Consider the following 21,268-nt stretch of genomic DNA (forward strand, 5'->3'; position numbering starts at 1 on the left):
GAAGTAAATCATGCATGTTGGAGGACCCGTGACATATTCTTTTTCCCATTTCCTTTTTCTTTCCTTCTTTGGTTTTCTTTGTTCCTTTCTTCGGTTTTCATTGATTTTCTTCCCTTTTCTCATTTTCTTTTTTCCTTTTTAATACATACCTAAGTTTTTCATACACATTGTACATTTTTTCTTATACATCAGGAACAACTTTTATACAGGTTTAGTGTTTTTTAAATACATTATTAACATTCTCCAAATATATGTTTTCATGTCTACTTTTTTCATACACACTGTACATTTTTGTATGAATCTATACTTTTTTATACATGTTTAACATTTTATTCTAGTACATGTTTTTGAACAGTTTCCGAACACGTGTTAAACAGTTTCCAAATACATGTTTAAACATTTTTTTGAATGATACGATTTTTTCAAACTATGTGAATTTTTTACATTCTATAAACATTTAAAAAATGCTTCAAACATATTTTTCAAATGCATGATTTTTCTAAACGCAGTATATATTTTTTTTGAATGGTACGAAACATTTTTCTAATTACACGAACAATTTTTACATTGTAGTAACATTTTTCAAAATGTTACATACATTTTTTTGACACACGTGAACATTTATTAAATGTCACATACTCTAAAAGTTGAGCGAACATTTTTTTACACCGCATGAACATTTTTAAAATGTGTGATGAACACTATAAAAAATATTTTTTTTCATAATGTATATGTTTTGTATTTTTCAGAATATACGAAACGTAAAAAAACACGCCCGTGACGTGAGCTTGACGAACCCACATGACTTTTAGGCGAGCCGAGCTACTATCTCGCCCCAAGAGAGACATAGCCGCTCCCTCCAAACACGCCCGTACACTCTGCACATTTTATTCTTGACCATGGACTTTGTGTTAAACGAGAATGATCAACAACGGCTCCACAAACATGTGCAACATCGTCTGCCTACGCATGATAGTTTTCTCGGCAAGATACTTCCAACATCTTAAACGTGGTGTGGTTTCCAACTGAACTGAAGTGCGTCGTCCTGATTCTTCCTTGCTGCCGTTCCTCCCTCACGAATCCTTCCTCAACTCCGAACCAACTGACCCTGTAGCCGCGGCTGCCGGAGACCGAACAACTGCCGCCTTAATGGCGACTGGCTCCATTAAAATGGCGCCCAGCGTGGTGTGGCTTCCGATCAAACGGACGGCAGCCCTGCGAGCGGACGAGCGAGGGGGGAGATCCGAGGAAGCGGAAGGGAGGATCGATGGCGAAGGGGAGGACGGAGATGGAGGTCGGGTCCGACGGCGTCGCGGTCATCTACGTCGCCAACCCGCCCGTGAACGCCCTCTCCATCGACGGTGAATCCATCCCCTCTTCCTCTCCTTCTTCAGCCGGCATTTGGGAGAGAGATTCCCAGCAGCCTCCTTACCTAGGGGCTATCTGCTAGTACTTGCCATTGTGCTGTGTCCTTGGAATAATTCTTAGATGCATCTGGGGAATAAGTAGAGTACTGACCATTGATCATTTAGATGCAAATTATTCTGTCAAGTAGATCAACAGGTTCTCACAAACACTATTTGCTCCTTAAGACCTTGAAGAAGAATATTAGCCATTAATTATTCAAGTTCTTTTGCCTAAGATCCTTCTCGTCATATATTTTCAGTCCTGTTTAGCTTGAAAGGGCACTACGAAGAGGCGCTTCGAAGGAATGATGTGAAAGCTATTGTTCTTACAGGTAATAGACAGTTTAAGATACAGGTACCATTCTGTGGATAACGTGCACTTCAAAAAATCCTAAAGAAAATGCACGCACCACAATCTTGCCGATTTTTTCTCATCTTTTACTCTGTAGCAGTTTTCCTTCATGTGAATCTTTTTAAAGATGTGTGTGGAAATTCTTTTTGGGGGAATTAATTTTCCTTATGTGTGGGAATTTGTAACAGGAAGTGGAAGGTCATTTTCTGCTGGACTCGACATTAGTGCCTTCGCTGATATTCGCAAACGTGCGATTAGCCCCCATTAAGCAAATTTTCTGTCGAGATCGTCATTTTACTGTGTCTCTACATACCTACTATACCAGCATTGACATACAGAATTTATATGTTCCTAACAGCGGAGCAGCTAAAGGATCACTGCATATTGATTGAATCCATGACTGATATTTTCGAAGGTGTTTGAGCAATTCATCATCTTTTCTCAAATATCTTTTCTGGCAATACACGTACCATCAGACTAGTAGATTTAAAAGTTCCATAATACATTTTTCGTGGGCGTTATCTCTGTCAGATGCTGGGAAGCCATCAGTGGCTGCTATTGATGGCCCTGCTCTTGGTGGAGGTTTAGAACTTTCCATGGTACAGAGTTGACCTCCTTCCTCAGTTCTCCACCTTACAAGAGAAGTTTTGAAATGAAAAGTCTTACTAAGTTTGAATTCTTCTATTAGGTATGCCAAGCACGCATTTCAACTCCTAATGCTCAATTAGGCCTCACGGAGCTTCAGTTTGGAGTAATACCTGGATTTGGAGGTACTGTCACTTTTATATTTTCTTACAGAAATAAGGCTATTATTATCTATACTTGATGTCGTAGCTGATCCAATGATTTCCCTTGATTACACTAATATAGGAGAGAAAGTTAATGTATTGATGTTCCTTGTGATATGCTATGCACTCCAATTTACCATATGCATCACAAAACATAATTAAGTTATTTCCCTTCCGTTGTTCCTTGTACCATGCCATGCAATAGATTATGAATTATTAATATCAAGAACTGCTGTCATGGAATTGTACTTTATACGATGTGTTTGGCACTGGTCGATCCCACATTTCAGGAACACAGCGCCTGCCCCGCCTTGTGGGACTGACAAAAGCACTTGAAATGATGATGGTACGTTCATTTACTTCTCTCATTTCACAAAATTCCTTCTTTCATTCCTATGCTATTGCACACTAACTTCTTACATTGAAAACCCTGAAACACACTCATTTTCACCAGCTCTCGAAGCCAATTAATGCCGAAGAAGCCCATGAGCTGGGTCTGGTCGACGCTGTTGTTTCACCTAATGATTTGTTGAATGATGCCCGCCGTTGGGCTTTGGACATCTGTGAGTCGAAAAGGCCATGGGTCCGAGCCCTCTACAAAACCGACAAGCTTGAATCCCCTGAGGTGGCCAGAGAGATCCTCAATTCTGCCAGAGTTCTGTCTCGTAAGCAGGCTGCCAATCTTCAGCATCCACTCGTCTGTATCGATGCTGTCGAAGAAGGTATAGTTTCAGGGCCACGAGCCGGGCTTCGGAAGGTATGATTGTCCTCACTGTTTAGCATTTGGCTTGACAAGAAAACTCAATACAAATTTAAGATTTCACCTGAGCTGTGTGCAACACAAATGCAGGAAGCCATGGCTTTTCAGGAACTCTTTTTCTCAGATACATGTAAAAGCTTGATTCATGTGTTCTTTTCACAACGTGCAACATCAAAGGTAAAGAACAAGGAAAAAACACTGTGCCTGTTCGAGATAAAATGTCATACCTTTGAGTTGCATTGTTTGAAGCCATGAGAGTATGAGATATACATGTTGTAGGCAGAATTATACCCACTTACCCGTAGCTATATTATAATGCATTACAGATGTTCCAAATTATAAGCCGTTTTGGATATTTCAATATGGACTACATACGAACTGAAATTATAGAACAAACGCACCAAAACGCATCTATATACATCCGATTCAGAAAAAAGTTTGAACATCTTATAATCGAAACGGAGGGAGTAGCAAGTCTTATATCAAATTGCAGCAGGTTCCTGGGATCACAGACTTAGGGTTGACGCCAAGGAAGGTATCTAAAGTTGCCATCGTTGGTTGTGGACTTATGGGTTCTGGGATCGCAACCGCGCTGATACTAAGCCATTATCCTGTGATACTCAAAGAAGTCGATGAGAAATCCCTAAACGCGGGAATTGACAGGATCAAAGGTATAGAGGGTGGCTTAACATTACCTCATCACTTCCTATCTGAATATTATTTCATCTTGATGTCCAGACCAACATGAAAATGGAAGGGGGTGCCTAACTATAACACTTTGATCAGAAAACTTGCTGAGTCGTGTAAGGAAAGGAAAAATGACCAAGGAGAAATATGAGAAGACACTCTCACTTCTTACAGGTGTCCTCGATTATGAGAAATTCAAGACTGTAGACCTAGCAATCGAGGCAAGTTCTATATCTAATGGACATACATCTGCTGAATCAAGCAAAGAATAGTAGGGGAGAGCCCTACTAGAATTTACCGCTTTCACTATTTTAGTTAACCCGGTTATCCTTATGCTGCTTGTTCAGGCAGTTGTAGAGAATGTGAAGTTGAAGCAGCAAATTTTTGCTGAATTGGAGCAACACTGTCCTTCCCATTGTATTCTCGCCACTAACACTTCCACCATTGATCTTAACCTAATTGGAGAGAAGACAAATTCCCAAGAACGCATTGTTGGCACACACTTCTTCGCGTAAGGAAATGCTAATCAGGTTTAGAGTAAACTCTTTAGTTGTGATTCCTGAACTACTTCCTAATGCACTCCCTTTTTTTCGACAGTCCAGCTCATATCATGCCTCTTCTTGAGATAGTCCGCACCCCTCGTGCGTCTCTGCAAGCAGTTGTCACCTTGCTGGATGTAGGGAAGAAGATCAAGAAGACACCAATAGTGGTCGGAAATTGTACCGGCTTTGCGGTCTACCGGATGTTCTTTCCGTACACTCAGGCAGCACTCTTGCTTGTTGATCATGGAATGGATGTTTACAAGATCGATCAGGCTTGTACTGAATTCGGGATGTCAATTGGTCCATTCAGGTATTTAGATAACACTAAATCTCCTTGGCGGTCTCTCTCTCGGATATTGCAATTGTGATGATTCAAACGGGAATGCACATCAGTGAGACTGTCAGCATCATTTAGCTTGCCTTATGCACTTATGCTGATCAAATCATGTTGAATCACACACCATTTTCATTTAAAGAGCTTCTCTGCAGAATGACAGATCTGGTTGGTTTTGGAGTTGCTCTAGCCACAGGCATGCAGTTCCTTGAAAACTTCCCTGAGCTGGTCTACAAGTCAATGCTGATTCCTCTCATGGTTGAAGACAAAAGAACAGGTAAAATAAATCATTTATAACTTGCAACGTTTCCTTGGTTCCCATTGATGAGTATGCTGTCCACAGGTGAAGCCTCCCAAAAGGGGTTTTACAGGTATGAGGGTAAGAGGAAGGCGAGCCCTGATCCTGAAATCATGAACTATGTCAACGAGTCGAGGAGAATTGCAGGAGCCACACCTGATCCCGAGGTTTGGTTTCACTTTCCAGTGTTTTTACCTACGTTCCTTTGTTCTTAACTTTGTCAATATGATCTTTTCTTGAGGGTTTGTGAAAAGAAAAAAAATTGGAAATGTCAACATATGTTTCCCAGTACACATTAAAAATAGGTTCTTCATGAGGTTAGTGTTGGCTTGTACTCCCTCCGTTCGGAATTACTCGTCCAAGAAATGAATGTATCTAGATGTATTTTAGTTATAGATACATCCATTTTTATCCATTTTTGTGACAAGTAATTCCTAACGGAGGGAGTAGATAATACGTGCTGATCGTCAAATAAGCAAGACAGCTTTCAAATTAACCTGCTGTCTTTGGTGAAATCTCACTATGTGGTGGACTAGATATAAGCTAAACTAGTTTCAGTATTGATGGCAGATAGATTTGTCTCACTGGTGCATACATTTATTTGGACTGAATGGATCTCTTACTCTCCATTAACACCATATTTCAGTTGAAGGCAAAATGTTGATAGATACTCCCTCCGTTCCGATTTACTCGTCGTGGTTTTAGTTCAATTTGAACTAAAACCACGATGAGTAAATCGGAACGGAGGGAGTATCAGAAACACAAATGGCCATTTCTAATCACCATGATTCTTGTACATGATGGCAGTTGCTCAAGCTTGACAACAGCGCGATAGCAGAGATGGTGTTCTTCCCGGTTATCAATGAAGCCTGCCGTGTCCTGGGCGAGGGCATTGCCTTCAAGGCCTCTGACCTTGACATCGCCTCCATCTTCGGCATGGGTTTCCCACCATACAGGTGATGTTTCCGAATCATCTATAATTTTGAAAGCTAATAAGATGATTCGTCAAGCTCTGTGACTGCCGACAAACTGCTGAAGAAACCAATTGTGAAATGCAACCAGGGGTGGCATCATGCACTGGGCGGATTCCATCGGCGCAAGGCGCATTTGCACGATGCTGTCGGAGTGGGAGATGAAGTATGACCAGTTCTTCAAACCTTGCAGCCACCTGTTGGAGAGGGCAGGTGCAGGTCTTCCTCTGGTGAGAACAATGTCTGGGCACACTGCAGTCTGGTTCTTCAGATATCTCAATTAAATTTTTGTGTGAGATTATGCATGTATTTTGATTATTGTGTCCTGAAAATAAAATGAATTCCATTTGCAGAGCGCATCGGCGACGATGATGATGAACCAGGCCAAGACCAAGATGTAGGTATTTTTTCTTCATTCTACCATCATGTGTCCTTTGCCGGTGTTGATGCAGAATATGATTAACGTGGCTTCGAATCACTTCCAGACTGGGAGGCTGCTGAATCATGGAAGGGTTGAGCCAGGAGACTGAATAAACAAATAATGATTTGGCAATAAGTTCCTTTCCATTTGGCGAGGTGATTTCACAAAAGTTGATAATGCAAAATGTGTCTGAAACTCTGAATAAGAGTGATCAAAGATGTGTCGCACGAATCCCTTACTAATTGTAACAAATTTCGGTCATTGCATATATCATGTGTGATGTGTGATTGGATTATAAACGGGGTTTAAATCTTGGTTTGTGAAAGAAGCGTTCAAGCAGGATGACCTAACAAGAGTTTGAACTTTGTACTCCTGTTTTACAAGTATTTAGTGCACTATTAAGTTGCTTTTTTATCATAAGAATGTCACTCATCTGACATCATAGCGGTCTTGTTAATCATAACTCCTAGGTGTCCCAATATCAATACCAGCACCAATTAAGACTAATCACATCGTCATCTCTCATCTGTGAATATGCAGTAAATAAATAGAACTAAATGTTTATCTCTTTGGTTGTTAGTATCTTAGATGTGCTTTCATGGGAATCAACCCTGACAATTTCTTTTTATATTTTGATAAGCAAATTATTCCAGTCCTTTCTAGGATTGGTCATGGAACAAGAACCAAAAATAGCTTGGTGTCCATGTCCTCATGGAGGCAACCCCCTTCCCTTTCTTTGACCGAACTCTCACTTCGGTTTCTTTTGATGCCGAAGACCGGACCCGTCTAATTTGCTAAAAGCACAATTAACATACTTGCCTGGAACTGCTGAGCGCTTCCCTATTTTATTTCACTTTGACCACCACGAGTCATTCGATCCAGACCAATGATCTTTTTTTAATATAAATCCAAGTTAGATAAATGAATGTACTTGTAAAAAAGCGCACATGCATAGGAAACAATCTAACAATAAAAATTCCTCGGTTTTCTAATCCATGTGGCCATCCAGGTTCATCAACATCAACAAAGTTTTTTTGGATCTAATTATTACTATAAAATTCCCTCTCGAGAGTGTTAATTTCGTTCCCCACAACCACTGGCGAAGCTAGGTCAGATGTTTTTCTGGGGGCCGGGGGGGCAAACACAAGATATGGATGTTTGGAGGAGGAGGGCGCGGGGGGCGGGGGGGGGGGGGGGGGGGGGGCAAAACACTGTATTTTTCCTAATCTAGTCTCCCTGCAACAGTCAACTTAGCTCCGCCATTATTATTCCAAAAAGCATTATTATACAATAAAACAACATAAATAACAGTAGGTAAACATGATTCAAAATGGACATATCACGACGCCCTCGTCATCAACGAAGGCGGCCGTGGCCCCTCTCCTCCCTCTTCCCGCCTGGTCAGGCCAAAGACCGAGCCGGGGCTGCTCCCCGTGAAGGAGCACGAGGCCATGGCCGCCAACAACGAGACCGCCCTCAAATGGGCGCGGGAGGACTACGTCCGCGAGGAGACGGCGCGCCAGCGTCGCACCCTCGAGGAGATCGCCGCTCGGCGCCGCGGGCGCGAGGAGGACGGCATCATTGTCCTCGGGGACAGCGGCGACGAGGCGCCCGGGCCATCCACCCCCCCCCCCCCCCACACACACACACGCATTGGCGACGCTAGTCAGGGGTGTAGCAGGGACGGTGGCGACAACGACGGCGGCGGCGGCGATGACTACACCACCAAGATGTACAGGATGCTCGGCATGTAGAAGGCAAGCCGTGACGGCTTATCTAGTTGTTTTTAGTATTTTAGTAGTTTAGTTGTTTTAAATTTATGTTTTCAATTTTTTGTACAAATATGAATGAAATCGTCTAGTTTGGCCGACTTTGTGTTTCGTTTGGCCGAATTTCGGCCGAGTTCAGTTTTCAAAAAACGGCATCTGGGGCGGCCTTGGGGCGGCGGTTGGGAAACCGACCGCCCCATGCCGATTTTTTCGCCAGCGCGCCCTCAGGCGGCGCTATTTTCAAACCCCTGGAGGGGCCGAACGAGTGGAGTTGCTCTTAGCAATGGATGAATGTAGCAAAATTCCTTGCTTGCAGTACAAAAGCGGATGTCAATTGCAGCAAAAGACGTCGTCGCTGTCGCAAGTCACACCTCCACCGTGAAGATGGATGTAGTTCTCGCAGGTTCCAGCACGAGGTCACCCCCCCCCCCCCCCCCACACACACACACCCCGACGCAAGATATGGATGTTTGGGGAGGGGGGGGGGCAAAACACTGTATTTTTCCTAATCTAGTCTTTCTAAAAAAAATTCATGTATTTGTACCAAGGCTGGGGGAGGGGGGGTGCCCCCTGCAGGAGTCAACATAGCTCCGTCGCTATTATTCCAAAAAGCATATTATGCAATAAAACAACATAAATAACAGTAGGTAAACATGATGTAAAATGGACCTATCACGACGCCCTCGTCATCAACGAAGGCGGCCGTGGCCCCTCTCCTCCCTCTTCCCGCCTCGTCGAGCCAAAGACCGAGCCGGGGCTGCTCCCCGTGAAGGAGCACAAGGCCATGGCCGCCAACGACGAGACCGCCCTCAAATGGGCGCGGGAGGACTACGTCCGTGAGGAGACGGCGCCTCGTCATCGCGCCCTCAAGGAGATCGCCGCTCGGCGCCGCGGGCGCGAGGAGGGCGGCATCATCGTCCTCGAGGACAGCGATGACGAGGCGGCCGGGCCATCCACCCCCCCCCCCCCACACGCATCAGCGACGCTGGTCAGGGGTGTAGCAGGGACGGCGACGACGACGACGACGACGGCGGCGACGATGACTACACCACTAAGATGTATAGGATGCTCGGCATGTAGAAGGAGAGCCCCGACGGCTTATCTAGTTGTTTTTAGTATTCTAGTAGTTTAGTTGTTTTAAATTTATGTTTTTAGTTTTTTGTACAAATATGAATGAAATCGCCTAGTTTGGCCGACTTTGTGTTTCGTTTGGCCGAATTTCGGCCAAGTTCAGTTTTCAAAAAACGGCATCTGGGGCGGCGGTTGGGAAACCGACCGCCCCCATGCCGATTTTTTCGCCGGCGCGCCCCCAGGCGGCGCTATTTCAAACCCCTGAAGGGGCCGAACGAGTGGAGTTGCTCTTAGCCGTGAATGAATGTAGCAAAATTCCTTGCTTGCAGTACAAAAGCGGATGTCAATTGCAGCAAAAGACGTCGTCGCTGTCGCAAGTCACACCTCCACCGTGAAGATGGATGTAGTTCTCGCATGTTCCAGCACGAGGTCACCCCCCCCCCCACACACACACACACACCGACGCAAGATATGGATGTTTGGGGAGGGGGGGGGGGCAAAACACTGTATTTTTCCTAATCTAGTCTTTCTAAAAAATCTTCATGTATTTGTACCAAGGCTGGGGGGAGGGGGGGTGCCCCCTGCAGGAGTCAACATAGCTCCGTCGCTATTATTCCAAAAAGCATATTATGCAATAAAACAACATAAATAACAGTAGGTAAACATGATGTAAAATGGACCTATCACGACGCCCTCGTCATCAACGAAGGCGGCCGTGGCCCCTCTCCTCCCTCTTCCCGCCTCGTCGAGCCAAAGACCGAGCCGGGGCTGCTCCCCGTGAAGGAGCACGAGGCCATGGCCGCCAACGACGAGACCGCCCTCAAATGGGCGCGGGAGGACTACGTCCGCGAGGAGACGGCGCCTCGTCATCGCGCCCTCAAGGAGATCGCCGCTCGGCGCCGCGGGCGCGAGGAGGGCGGCATCATCGTCCTCGAGGACAGCGATGACGAGGCGGCCGGGCCATCCACCCCCCCCCCCCCACACGCATCAGCGACGCTGGTCAGGGGTGTAGCAGGGACGGCGACGACGACGACGACGACGACGGCGACGATGACTACACCACTAAGATGTATAGGATGCTCGGCATGTAGAAGGAGAGCCCCGACGGCTTATCTAGTTGTTTTTAGTATTCTAGTAGTTTAGTTGTTTTAAATTTATGTTTTCAGTTTTCTATACAAATATGAATGAAATCGCCTAGTTTGGCCGACTTTGTGTTTCGTTTGGCCGAATTTCGGCCAAGTTCAGTTTTCAAAAAACGGCATCTGGGGCGGCGGTTGGGAAACCGACCGCCCCCATGCCGATTTTTTCGCCGGCGCGCCCCCAGGCGGCGCTATTTCAAACCCCTGAAGGGGCCGAACGAGTGGAGTTGCTCTTAGCCGTGAATGAATGTAGCAAAATTCCTTGCTTGCAGTACAAAAGCGGATGTCAATTACAGCAAAAGACGTCGTCGCTGTCGCAAGTCACACCTCCACCGTGAAGATGGATGTAGTTCTCGCAGGTTCCAGCACGAGGTCACCCCCCCCCCCCCCCCCACCACGCCGGGGAGGAAGGTGCTTTGAGAGGGGATGTTTGCAACACAGGTGATCCTCCCCTCGACAGCGGTGCGAAGGAGTGGTGCAGCGACGACGTTTTGTACAGAGAAGGAAGACGGGATAAGGAGGCGTGCAAACAGTGTGGGAATGTGCTGGTGGTCCTAGCTATTGCATGGATGGTCGTGTGCGTGAGGAGCGAGTCGACCGGCCAAAGACCAATTAAAATCGTTTCTCTTAAATTTTGGTTTGCAGATTAAGTTGGAGCTGCTCTTGAGTCTCGACTCCTCACTGTCCTCCTGTTTCAGTTCCAGTAAAACTTTGTACTGTACTGTATTTTCCTTGGGAGAAAAACATCAAAAGTTCTTCTCTGCTCCTGCTGTTTTACCACAAACTTTATTTATCGTCACAGCCGCCCATCGTCCAACGAACGGGCGATATCTTCGCCTAAGCGAACCGGGGTTCCAAAGGATTTCGCGATCCCCATCTCCATCTCTCTCCCATGGCAGAGCCGCCGCCGCCCCCGTCACAGTCGCCGGCGCAGACGCCGCCGCCTACGCAGCAGCAGACGCCCGCGGCAAACGCGCGGGATGGCATGATGGCGTGCGTGGCTGCGCTGGAGGCGGCGCTGTTGCCGTGCCTCCCCGCGCGCGAGCTGCAGGCCGTCGACCGCTCCCTCCAGTCCTCCCACCAGAGTACGTACCCTCTCTCGCCGTCCTCCCTTCTCCTCCTCCTCTTGTCGATCTGAGCGGCCATGTTTCGGGCCAAGATTCGTGTTCTTGGTTGGTCGCTGGCCCCGCTCTCCCCTCGCGCACGCCAGGTGTTCGTTTTAGGGATTATGTCGTGATTGGCCCGTTTGATTCCCGGTAGATTAGACATCAGGTGCTTAGACTAGAGCAATTTGTGTATCTGTAGTTCCGATTGCCGTGTTACTTACTAGTGCCAAATTGGAGATGATGACTGAGGTTTTGCTGTGGACAGTTGATGTCGAGAGGCACGCCAGGGATTTCATGGAGGCCGCCAAGAAGCTTCAGTCTTACTTCATCGGCATGCAGCGCGAGGACCAACCAACAACCGAAGAACTGCTTCGTAAGGTGTGATTCTTCAGCTAGATCCTTCACTTGGGATCACTTCATTGCTTTCTGACTGCAGGTTGAATGAACATGTACATGGTTCTGTGTGTTACGGTAGGGGAGAGGCAGTGGGAGTTTGTTCTGGGGGTCTAGGAATAAACCTATAGGGTACTCTTGCATTGCTGCTACTAGGCTGAGGGTGGGCGAGGTTTGTTACACCATAGTGGCGTCATAGGTGAGTGGTGACACCTGAGTTGGAATGGCCAGGGAGAGGGTGGTAAAAGGAATTCAGACAGTTTTGGTTTAGTTTCATTGGCAGTATTCTTGACATGAGTTGATCAACCCATAGTCCAACCCTTATGATTGTAGGTGGTCCTTAAAGGTAACTAATTTTAACTATAACTTTTACTATTATCAACTATAATATTAATGGCATATTTGGGTAAGGCAGTAGTCTCAAGCACAGCATGGCAAGTGCTGAAGATACGCCGCAAGCGGGCTTTAAAAGCAAGTTGGCGAATTGAATTTTTAGAGAGGGGATTTTTTATTTTTGTTATTTCGTAATGTAAGATATCTTTGCAGTTCAATTTGAACTGCAAAAACGTCTTACATTAAGTTACAGAGGGAGTGGTAGTTTCTTGCATGAGTTTATCAGCTATGAATGGGCGTGGGAGTGATCATACAGTCGACATTGATAGCCATCCGATCAATATCTTCTCATCCCTTGGAACAAATTCCGATGTTCAGATTGGATGGTTCTAAGCATCGACTTAAAGAGTTGTTTCTCAGTTGCCCGAGAAATTGCAAAAGCATTTAATATTATCTTCTGGTAACATGTTTGTTTGAAGAAAATTACATTTGGTACTACGGGCACCATTGTAAAAGCAGCTCTAATTGTAATCTGACCTCACTTTCACTTCTGTGAAAAAGCATAGGTATGTGAATAGGGAGTGTAATGTTTGTGCTTGAGGAGCTTGATGCAACGCTTTTGTGCTATTATTAGCCTCGATTGTGTACTGCACAAGTATATAATTTTATAAAAAAAAATCACATGTATGTTCGCAGGGAGCATAATTTTTGTGATTGAGTGACTTGATGCAATGCTTTTGTGCTATTCAGCCTCAGTTCCGTACTATTAAATGGTATAAAAAGAAACATTCAGACAGATTCAGAAGTGAAGAATCTTAAGAAACCAGTAGCCTTCTTAAAAATCTTTTTTGCTTGAAGATAAAACAAAAATGGTTTCCGGCATGAATATGTAATTATGTTGACACGGGTACAATTAAACACTTCAAAGGCAGGCTTTGTTTATTCTGTATATTATCTTGTACTCCCTCTGTAAAGAAATATAAGAGTGTTTAGATCACTACTTTAGGGGGACAAATCTTAAGTACCTGCAAGTTGAGAAAATTCATATGCAGTATGGCCTTGAAGCTTAATAAATAAATTGCCAGCTCTGAACATATTTTCATGTTTGAGCTGCAGGAGATTACTACAATGGAGGAAGAACTGAAGACCAAGTCTGAGCTCATTGCCAAGCACAAGAGTCTCATTGAAGGGTGGCAGAAAGAACTTAAGGACCAGCTGGGCAAGCACAACACCGAGCTCGAAAGAGTTTGATTCCACCATGTACATTCCCTATTTCGACCAGAATGACCATGAAATTCTGTGTGGCTGAATGTTAGAGTCGTCCCTGGAAAAATTGTGTCAGCCAGGAGACAAGCCAGCATAACTAATGTTTAGGATCTAACCAGTCAAATTGTTCATCGATGTCTTGTTTCGTTGTGGAACATGTAATTTTTTTCTATCTGTTTGGTTACCAAATGTCTTGATTCGGACGTTTGGGGCAAATTTGCCATGCAAAACATGTAGTTAAAAGTTGAAAACAATCTATACATCAGCTAATTGTCCGTGCATTGCAGAGGCAATAACTTACACCCACCATATTCTAATGGTTCAATGCCAGTAGTGTCCAACATCTAACTTACACCCATCATGTTCTAGTTTTTTGGTAAGATTTGATTTGAGTATGTGTAGGGGATGGCAATGAAAGTTTTGATTTAGTTAGGCTCTAATAAGGTTTGAATTGATTGAGTTTAATGTAGGAGATGGTTTTGTTAAGATTTGATTTGAGTTAACAGTTTGTCAAGGAAAGGAAAATATCGATTTGATTTATATTATTCCAAACCAAGGAGGGGGGGGGGGGGGGGATTGAGGAGAACATACCAACTCCCCTTTAGTAGAGAAAGATGATATTGCATGAAAGCAAATTTTCACATGTTCTAGAGAAACAATTGTCATCACAAACATCAACATAATACTCGAAGCTCAGGTTTACGGTTTGTGAGGAACTTGTGGAAAAATAGCGACAAAAGTAGGAAATGGTTATTAAACGAAATTGGCAACATATGATTTGACAAAATATTATCACGACGATGCCAAGCCCAAATACATTACTGGAAATAGCTTCCAAGCATGGACGCATAAATGCAGCTGAACCGTACATTAATTTACTGGATTATCCATGGTGTAGTCTACCTTACATGTGAAGAAAATCTACCAAATGGTGCAAAACCAGGGCTACAACATTAATTCAAGTCAATACAGCTCATCAAGTTACTTCTTCGCATATGTGATGCGCATTGGGTTCTCTTTGATTTTGAAACCCTGAAGAAGGTTCATGGCTGCGGTCGCCTGCCCCTCGTCTCCATACTCCACGAAAGCGATACCAGGCTTTGCTTCGATCATCCGCACTTCCTTGAACCCAGGGTACTGGCAGAAGAACATCTGCAGCATCAAAGCCGTTGCATCGTGTGGGAGTTCTTGGACGAAGAGAATGTTGTTTGGTACAATAATCTCTGGCATCATGACCTTCGGTCCCGCACCAAAAGGTAGCTGAGAGAGCTGCACAAGAAAAGTCAAGCCAGTAATGATGTGAAGAAACTAGTTACAGAATAAACGTGAAAAGATGCCCAGCCCTAGTACTGGGCGTATATATGATAGTAAGCGAACTTTGCACTAAGTCTGAGTCATGACTCATGACTATTCCCTGCTAAATCTCAAGCTATTTCTCGAAGCAAAGTGAATCGCCTTAATATGTTGAATGCCAATTTTACTTGACCTAATTATGCAAGCAGGAATCACTGGCTTGCACAGACAGACAAACTCCATCCCCAAAATATAATGATGTGAAGAAACTAGTTACAGAATAAACGTGAAAAGATGCCCAGCCCTAGTACTGGGCGTATATATGATAGTAAGCGAACTTTGCACTAAGTCTGAGTCATGACTCATGACTATTCCCTGCTAAATCTCAAGCTATTTCTCGAAGCAAAGTGAATCGCCTTAATATGTTGAATGCCAATTTTACTTGACCTAATTATGCAAGCAGGAATCACTGGCTTGCACAGACAGACAAACTCCATCCCCAAAATATAATGACAAAACAGCAGGTAGGATGTCTGGCAAAGAAGTTAAAATTAGGAAATTGTGCATGTGAACACAAAGCAAAGAAGATTGGAGCTTGGATAACATGGTCACGATAACATATTCCACCGTTCATATGCAACAACAAAAACCTCTACGCAACAGAATATGAATAAATAACAACATTTCTAATCAATTGTACAGCACTTACCGGCGGAGCCCCATAAGCACCAGGATAGGCATGCATGCCCACGCCAGCCTGGTTAACATCGTGGTGCTGCTCACGCTTCTGCTTCTTTTCAGCTGCATTATCAAAGAATAAGGCAAACCAAGTTTTGCTCGTGAATTTAAAAGGATGCCAAGTTGCCATTAAGCTCGTATAAAAACCAGTAAAACAAGTACTCCCTCCGTCCCAAAATAAGTGTCTTGAGCTTAGTACAAATTTATACTAGAGCTAGTACAAAGTTGAGACACTTATTTTGGGACGGAGGGAGTACCTCCCAGTACAAAGCAACTCTATCAACAAAGAGTCAAAGTGTGTAAAGCTAAATACAGTGAATTGAACAGATATCTGATATTTAGACCTGGCGACGACTGCTTTACTGATCTTTTGCTTCTATTCAAATTAATACTGGTACTCTTGTAGAAGTAACAGTAAGTGCAAGAACAGAGTAAAACATGATCACGCAAAGGAACATTCAGAAATTTTAGTTTTCATAATCTGGAATTCTTTAGGCGAATGAGTATATCTATTGAGCTTAGTTGCAAAATCTGCATACACCACCTAAAAAAATGTTTAAATGGGGGACTGAAGACTGGAATCAAGGACCACAAAAGGTCTGATTCTTGCTGTTTTAAACATTTTAGCAGTAATGTATGCCCGACTACATGTGCAGAGGAAAAGTGAGAACTATGATAATGTATTAGTAGTGACACCAATACCTCCTCAAGTCAATTTATTAACCTGTTAAAACAACAATCCATGGCTACGTGCAAGAGAGTCCATCTCCAGCACATCTTTCAGTTAAGTTTTACGAAATATATGCTAACAAACGACAAGCCACGTATCAAAACAAAATAAAGAAGTGCAAATCAATAGAGTTCCGAGGGGCCAAAGTAAAACCGCAAACGTAAAGGCATGCACATTAACCGGAATCTTACGTTTCTCATCATTCCTCTTCCTTTTTTCTCGGGGTACAAAGGTGCCATCAGCTTTTGCTATAACATCTGACTTGGTCTTGGCATATTGAATTTTCTGAAATCAAATAGACAATATTTTATGAGTGATAAAATAGTACAGCTTCAGAAGTCAAAATGTAATGCAAAGGAGCAGATGAAAGAACATATATGCATGTGTATGGCAGTTAGTCAAGCAATTTGAACAACTCAAGTGTAGTTTGGTATTGACTAGATATGCCCAGTAAGAGACCTAGTGTATACAAATAATATACTCCCTCTGTATCAAAATATAAGATGTTTTTTGACACTAAGCAGAACAAGTTTATATTTTGGTACGGAGGGAGTATCATCTAAGCACAAACAAGCTAGATTATAGACCACCTAGGCAGTATGTTGTTTAGAACAAACCTTGCTTCAATAGAAAGAATTGAATAAGCTTAAATGCTAGACTATATTAGAGAAACCATAATATTATGACATAATTGCAAGCAGTACAGATGCTCTTTTTTCTGTTGAGATGGTATTCATAAACCCAATATGCTTGCCTAACAACACTACAAACAACAGGATATAGTAACATATCTCAAAAAAGAAAAATAGGATATAGTAACAATCAGATCAGATCAAATTACGGGACAACCAAAGCTGTAACACCAATTCAGGCTCTAAACTCACCATGGGTTTGTCATAGAAGGGAAAATCTTGCATCCTCTTCAAAGCCTCAGTTGCTGATGCAACATCTTCGAACACAACCCATGCTTGCCCTTTATGCTTCAAAGTCTTAAAAGCAAGCACCTCAATGATTTTCCCAAACTGGGAGAAAACGGCATTGAGGGACTTCTTAAGCGCTGTAAAGAATTCAGCAAATTATATTAGCCAGACGCATCGGTTCCAAAAGTAAAACTAAATAAGGCTTAACAGAAATATGTAACGACTTCTAAATTTAGAGATGCAGTACAGGGTGTGCAATTGCTGTTTTTGTTCGGTAAACATGAGAATGTAATCTTACTTTCATGACCCAGATTCGACTCTATTAGCTCGGTACATCAAACAAAGAGGACTATCCTCGGATTAAGCAGACCACCAGATCTCTAACACCAGCACACGCTAAACCGCTAATCCGCGAGATATCTGCGGCGCTCGTCCCTGAGAAAACGACCACCTCCGCCGGAAACCAGCCGGGAATTTCGATAGCGGGTGCCAATGTGACTGACAGAACGGCCTATAGGGTTTTAGGTCCTGAAGACGCACCGAGATTTCCAGCGGGCCACCGCAGAGGAGCAACGGGGAACCAGAGGTAGCGAATACATTACCCGGAAAGAAGAAATCCGCGAGAATCTACCTAGGGTTTAGACAGGGGGGCGCGGAGGAAGGCGAGAGGGCTCAAGCAGGGGAAAGATACCTTCGAGTTTGATCTTCTCGTTGAGGTTATTGATGTAGATGGTCACGTTCGGCTGTACGCCGTTCGCCTCCCCGCCGCCGCCGGCCGCCGCCTCGCCGCTCATATCCTCGTCGCGCAGCCGCCGCTCGAGAGCCTTCTTCTCTCTCTAGCCTCCGGGCTCCTTCGTGTCCTCTGTCGCCCTCTTTTTTTTCTCGGGTTGGGCCTTCATGTCTTAATCTCGCTTCAAAAGAGGCTTGCCGTCTGGGCTCGTTGGTTCGGCAAACATCAGATCTGGGGGCGCGACTTTTTTTTTAAGGTGAACTTGTAAAAGTTGAATCGTCTATTTTAAAACGGAAGGAGCAGAATTCAGTGACGTTTGGAATACAAATGATGTCTGAAAAGCACCATGTGACGACCCACTGGCAGTGAAACAGCTGCCTTAACTAAATCACGACCTTCAAAATTACAGTACCTATGCTCAAACTTGAAAGCTGAAGTCGTTGCTCTGAAACATTTGGGACGCAACTATGCCGCTTATAGCGAGCCCATCTCCTAGCTGACGCCCGCGAGCGTCAACAGGAGGAGCTTTCGTGCAGGGCGTGCATGGAATTGGGCCAGTCCATTCGATGGCTTCACTGTAAGTTGCATTTACAAAATAGCAAAAAAAGGATGTTCTGTTAAGGAATCGAACTCACAACCAAAAGTACAAAGTAAGTCTATATTACCATTTGAGCTAATGATGGTTAGTGATTTGAAGGGTGTGAGTATATTTAAGAACTAAGCACAGCGGCAGATAATAACTCAAAAAAAATCAACCATTGAACATCATTTTAGTATACGATGAATTTTTTTTAAATAAACATTAAACATTTTTGTGGTATACACTGATTTTTTTAATAAGTATTGAACATTTTTTTATATACCATGAACATCTGTCAAGTACATAATGAACATTTTTAAAAATGCGATGAACATTTACTTAATATAGGGTGAAAATTTTGTTAAATGTACGATGAACATTTTTGTAATACACACTGAACATTTTCATAATGATAGTGAACTCTTTCATAATGTAGGGTGAAACATTTTCTTAACATACGATGAACATTTTGTAATAGGAGATGAACTTTTTCTATAATACACAAAAAAGAGAAGAACAAATAAAAAAGAAAAAGGAAAGAAACAAAAAAGAAAGAAAAAGAAAGGAAAAAAGGAAGCAAAAGCAAAAAATTAGAACAAAACCACTGAAAACCGGAAGCAAAAAACCACAGAAGAAAATCGAAACTCGCAGGAAACAGGGAAGGAAGCTGTAGCGAATTCTATATGAAATGGAGCCCGGGGGTGATCCCTTGATTATCGAGAAAAAAAAGCTATAGTGAACGAAGAAACGCGTACCTATATATGGGCTGGCCCAACCGGCAGCTCGCCTCAGCGAAAGCAGAACCTTTTTAACGCTAACGAGCATCAAATAGGGTCTGCCTATAGCGAGACCGGAACTCTCGCCTGAAACCGGCGACAATGGGCCGGCCAAGCGCGCAGGAGGTACACAGGCCTTAAGCGTGCTCTTTCTTTCACATTTGTTCTTCTTTTTTTTTGATTTGCTTTTTAAAGTTTGTTTATATTCCAAAATATTCTAAACATATATATTATAAAAATGAAATTGCATAATATTTTGAATAAATGTTATGCGTAAACGTTTATAGAATATACAAAAATGTATAATGTATATGAAAAAATAGACACCAAAAAATATATGAAAAAAGTAAACATGTATACAAAAAATCTGATGTATACAAAAATTATACATGGTGTATGAAAAAAAGTATACATCAAAATGTATATTTAAAATGTTAATCATGTGCGAACAAACTTGTGGTTGGATGGTTAGGAGAACAATGTTACCCCCAGCCCACCAGGGTTCAAATTCTAGACTTAGACGTCGGTGCTCTTATTTTTCTGAATTTATTCCAAGCCTTCATACGATGTGTATTCCCTGAGAGGAGACGTTCTCGTCGGCTAGGAAGGCATATGTAACGATTTTGTCAATATTAAAATGATGTGTCAGATCAGTCTCTCGAAGATGCTCATAGGGTAGGTGTGCATGCGTGCGTTTACAGAGATGAGCGTACGTGCGCATGAGTATCTACGTTTATACTATGTTAAAAATATATCAAACATGTATTTTAAAATCTTGAACGTGTATGTATAGGAAAGATGTAAAATATGTAAGAAAAAATGTTGAATCGAAAATAAATTTTAAAAACTGTAAAACATGTACTTCAAAAATGTTAAACCCGTATAAGAAAAAAAAACTTATGTATTCGAAAATGTACCTTTTTTATGAAAAAAAAGTAGACATCAAAATATATGTCTGAAAAAATGTTAATTATGTACTTTCAAAAATATTAAACATGTGTAAGAAAAATGTTATTTATGTATACAAAAGATGCACAATCAATATGAAAAAAGTAGACATCAAAACATATAGCTGAAAAAATGATAGTAATGTATTTGAAAAACATTTCACAAGTATAAAAAGTCCTTACTATATACAAAAAATGTACAATATACATGAAAAAAGTAGACCCAAAACATATATCAAAAATGTTATTCATGTATTTAAAAAACAATAAGCATATATAAAACATGTTCCTGTTTTATGCAGAAAATGTACAATGTAAATTAATTAAGGTAAAAAATTAATGACATCTATTAAAAATATTAATTCTTTATTTAAAAATGTTAATCTTTTATATTAAGTAAATCCTGATGTATACAAAAAATGTACATTGTGTGCAAAAGAAATTGTTGCCATTAAAAAAATGTTGACCTTGTGTTCAAAACATGTATTTAAGAAATAATGTATGTCGTTTATTTAGAAAATGTTCAATGTTCAACAATATGTTTCATGTGTACACTAGAAATGTACATTGTGTGCTGAAAAAAGTAAACGCGTATTGAACAAAACAGAAACCAACGAAAACCAACAAAGAAACACGGAGAAATGAAAGAAAACCAATAGAACCCAAAAACAAATAAGGAAAAAGAAAAGAAAACCAATAAAAACAATGAAAAGTGAAAAAGAAACAAAGAAAATGGAGAAAACCAAAATAACAAAGAAAAAAGAACTAAAAGGAGAAAGAAACAAAGGAACCAAAGAATCATAGAATAAAAATCAATGAAACCGAGATAGAAATGAAGGAAACTAAAAAAAAGAGAAAGGAACAATAAAAAAGCAAAGTAAAACCGCTGCAAAACAAAAGAAATAGTGAAAATCAAAG

The 21,268-nt window shown here is 42.4% G+C and overlaps 3 protein-coding genes across 5 annotated transcripts; 2 read left to right on the top strand and 1 right to left on the bottom strand.

The window, feature by feature from the left end:
- Positions 1-1,017: 1,017 nt before the first annotated feature.
- LOC123113610 (glyoxysomal fatty acid beta-oxidation multifunctional protein MFP-a) lies at positions 1,018-6,991 on the top strand. Of its 3 annotated transcripts, none has more exons than XM_044534922.1 (19): positions 1,018-1,361; positions 1,667-1,738; positions 1,947-2,006; positions 2,117-2,173; positions 2,290-2,357; positions 2,447-2,528; positions 2,837-2,892; positions 3,001-3,303; positions 3,397-3,483; positions 3,800-3,977; positions 4,093-4,214; positions 4,341-4,504; positions 4,591-4,845; positions 5,025-5,146; positions 5,213-5,334; positions 5,975-6,123; positions 6,230-6,368; positions 6,492-6,539; positions 6,624-6,991. In XM_044534922.1, exons 1-18 carry the CDS (start codon positions 1,268-1,270, stop codon positions 6,537-6,539), a joined length of 2,178 nt encoding a protein of 725 aa, XP_044390857.1. In that variant the 5' UTR covers positions 1,018-1,267; the 3' UTR covers positions 6,624-6,991. The 3 variants fall into 3 exon arrangements, with proteins under 3 accessions (XP_044390857.1, XP_044390840.1, XP_044390849.1); XM_044534905.1 differs by having other exon boundaries at positions 1,019-1,361; positions 6,492-6,535; XM_044534914.1 differs by having other exon boundaries at positions 1,019-1,361; positions 3,803-3,977; positions 6,492-6,535.
- A 4,321-nt stretch (positions 6,992-11,312) lies between these two features.
- On the top strand, positions 11,313-13,901 carry LOC123113633 (mediator of RNA polymerase II transcription subunit 28). Its single transcript, XM_044534938.1, has 3 exons — positions 11,313-11,623; positions 11,910-12,022; positions 13,487-13,901. The coding sequence occupies exons 1-3, from the start codon at positions 11,431-11,433 to the stop codon at positions 13,619-13,621; spliced, it is 441 nt and encodes a 146-aa protein (XP_044390873.1). The 5' UTR covers positions 11,313-11,430; the 3' UTR covers positions 13,622-13,901.
- Positions 13,902-14,364: 463 nt separating this feature from the next.
- LOC123113625 (U1 small nuclear ribonucleoprotein A) lies at positions 14,365-18,223 on the bottom strand. The gene is made up of 5 exons (XM_044534928.1): positions 18,009-18,223; positions 17,282-17,454; positions 16,589-16,682; positions 15,639-15,730; positions 14,365-14,905 (listed from the first exon to the last, which is right to left on the bottom strand). The coding sequence occupies exons 1-5, from the start codon at positions 18,109-18,111 to the stop codon at positions 14,618-14,620; spliced, it is 750 nt and encodes a 249-aa protein (XP_044390863.1). The 5' UTR covers positions 18,112-18,223; the 3' UTR covers positions 14,365-14,617.
- Between the last annotated feature and the right edge of the window lie 3,045 nt (positions 18,224-21,268).

The sequence above is a fragment of the Triticum aestivum genome, chromosome 1B (assembly GCF_018294505.1).
Source record: "Triticum aestivum cultivar Chinese Spring chromosome 1B, IWGSC CS RefSeq v2.1, whole genome shotgun sequence".
Taxonomy (NCBI): Eukaryota; Viridiplantae; Streptophyta; class Magnoliopsida; order Poales; family Poaceae; genus Triticum; species Triticum aestivum.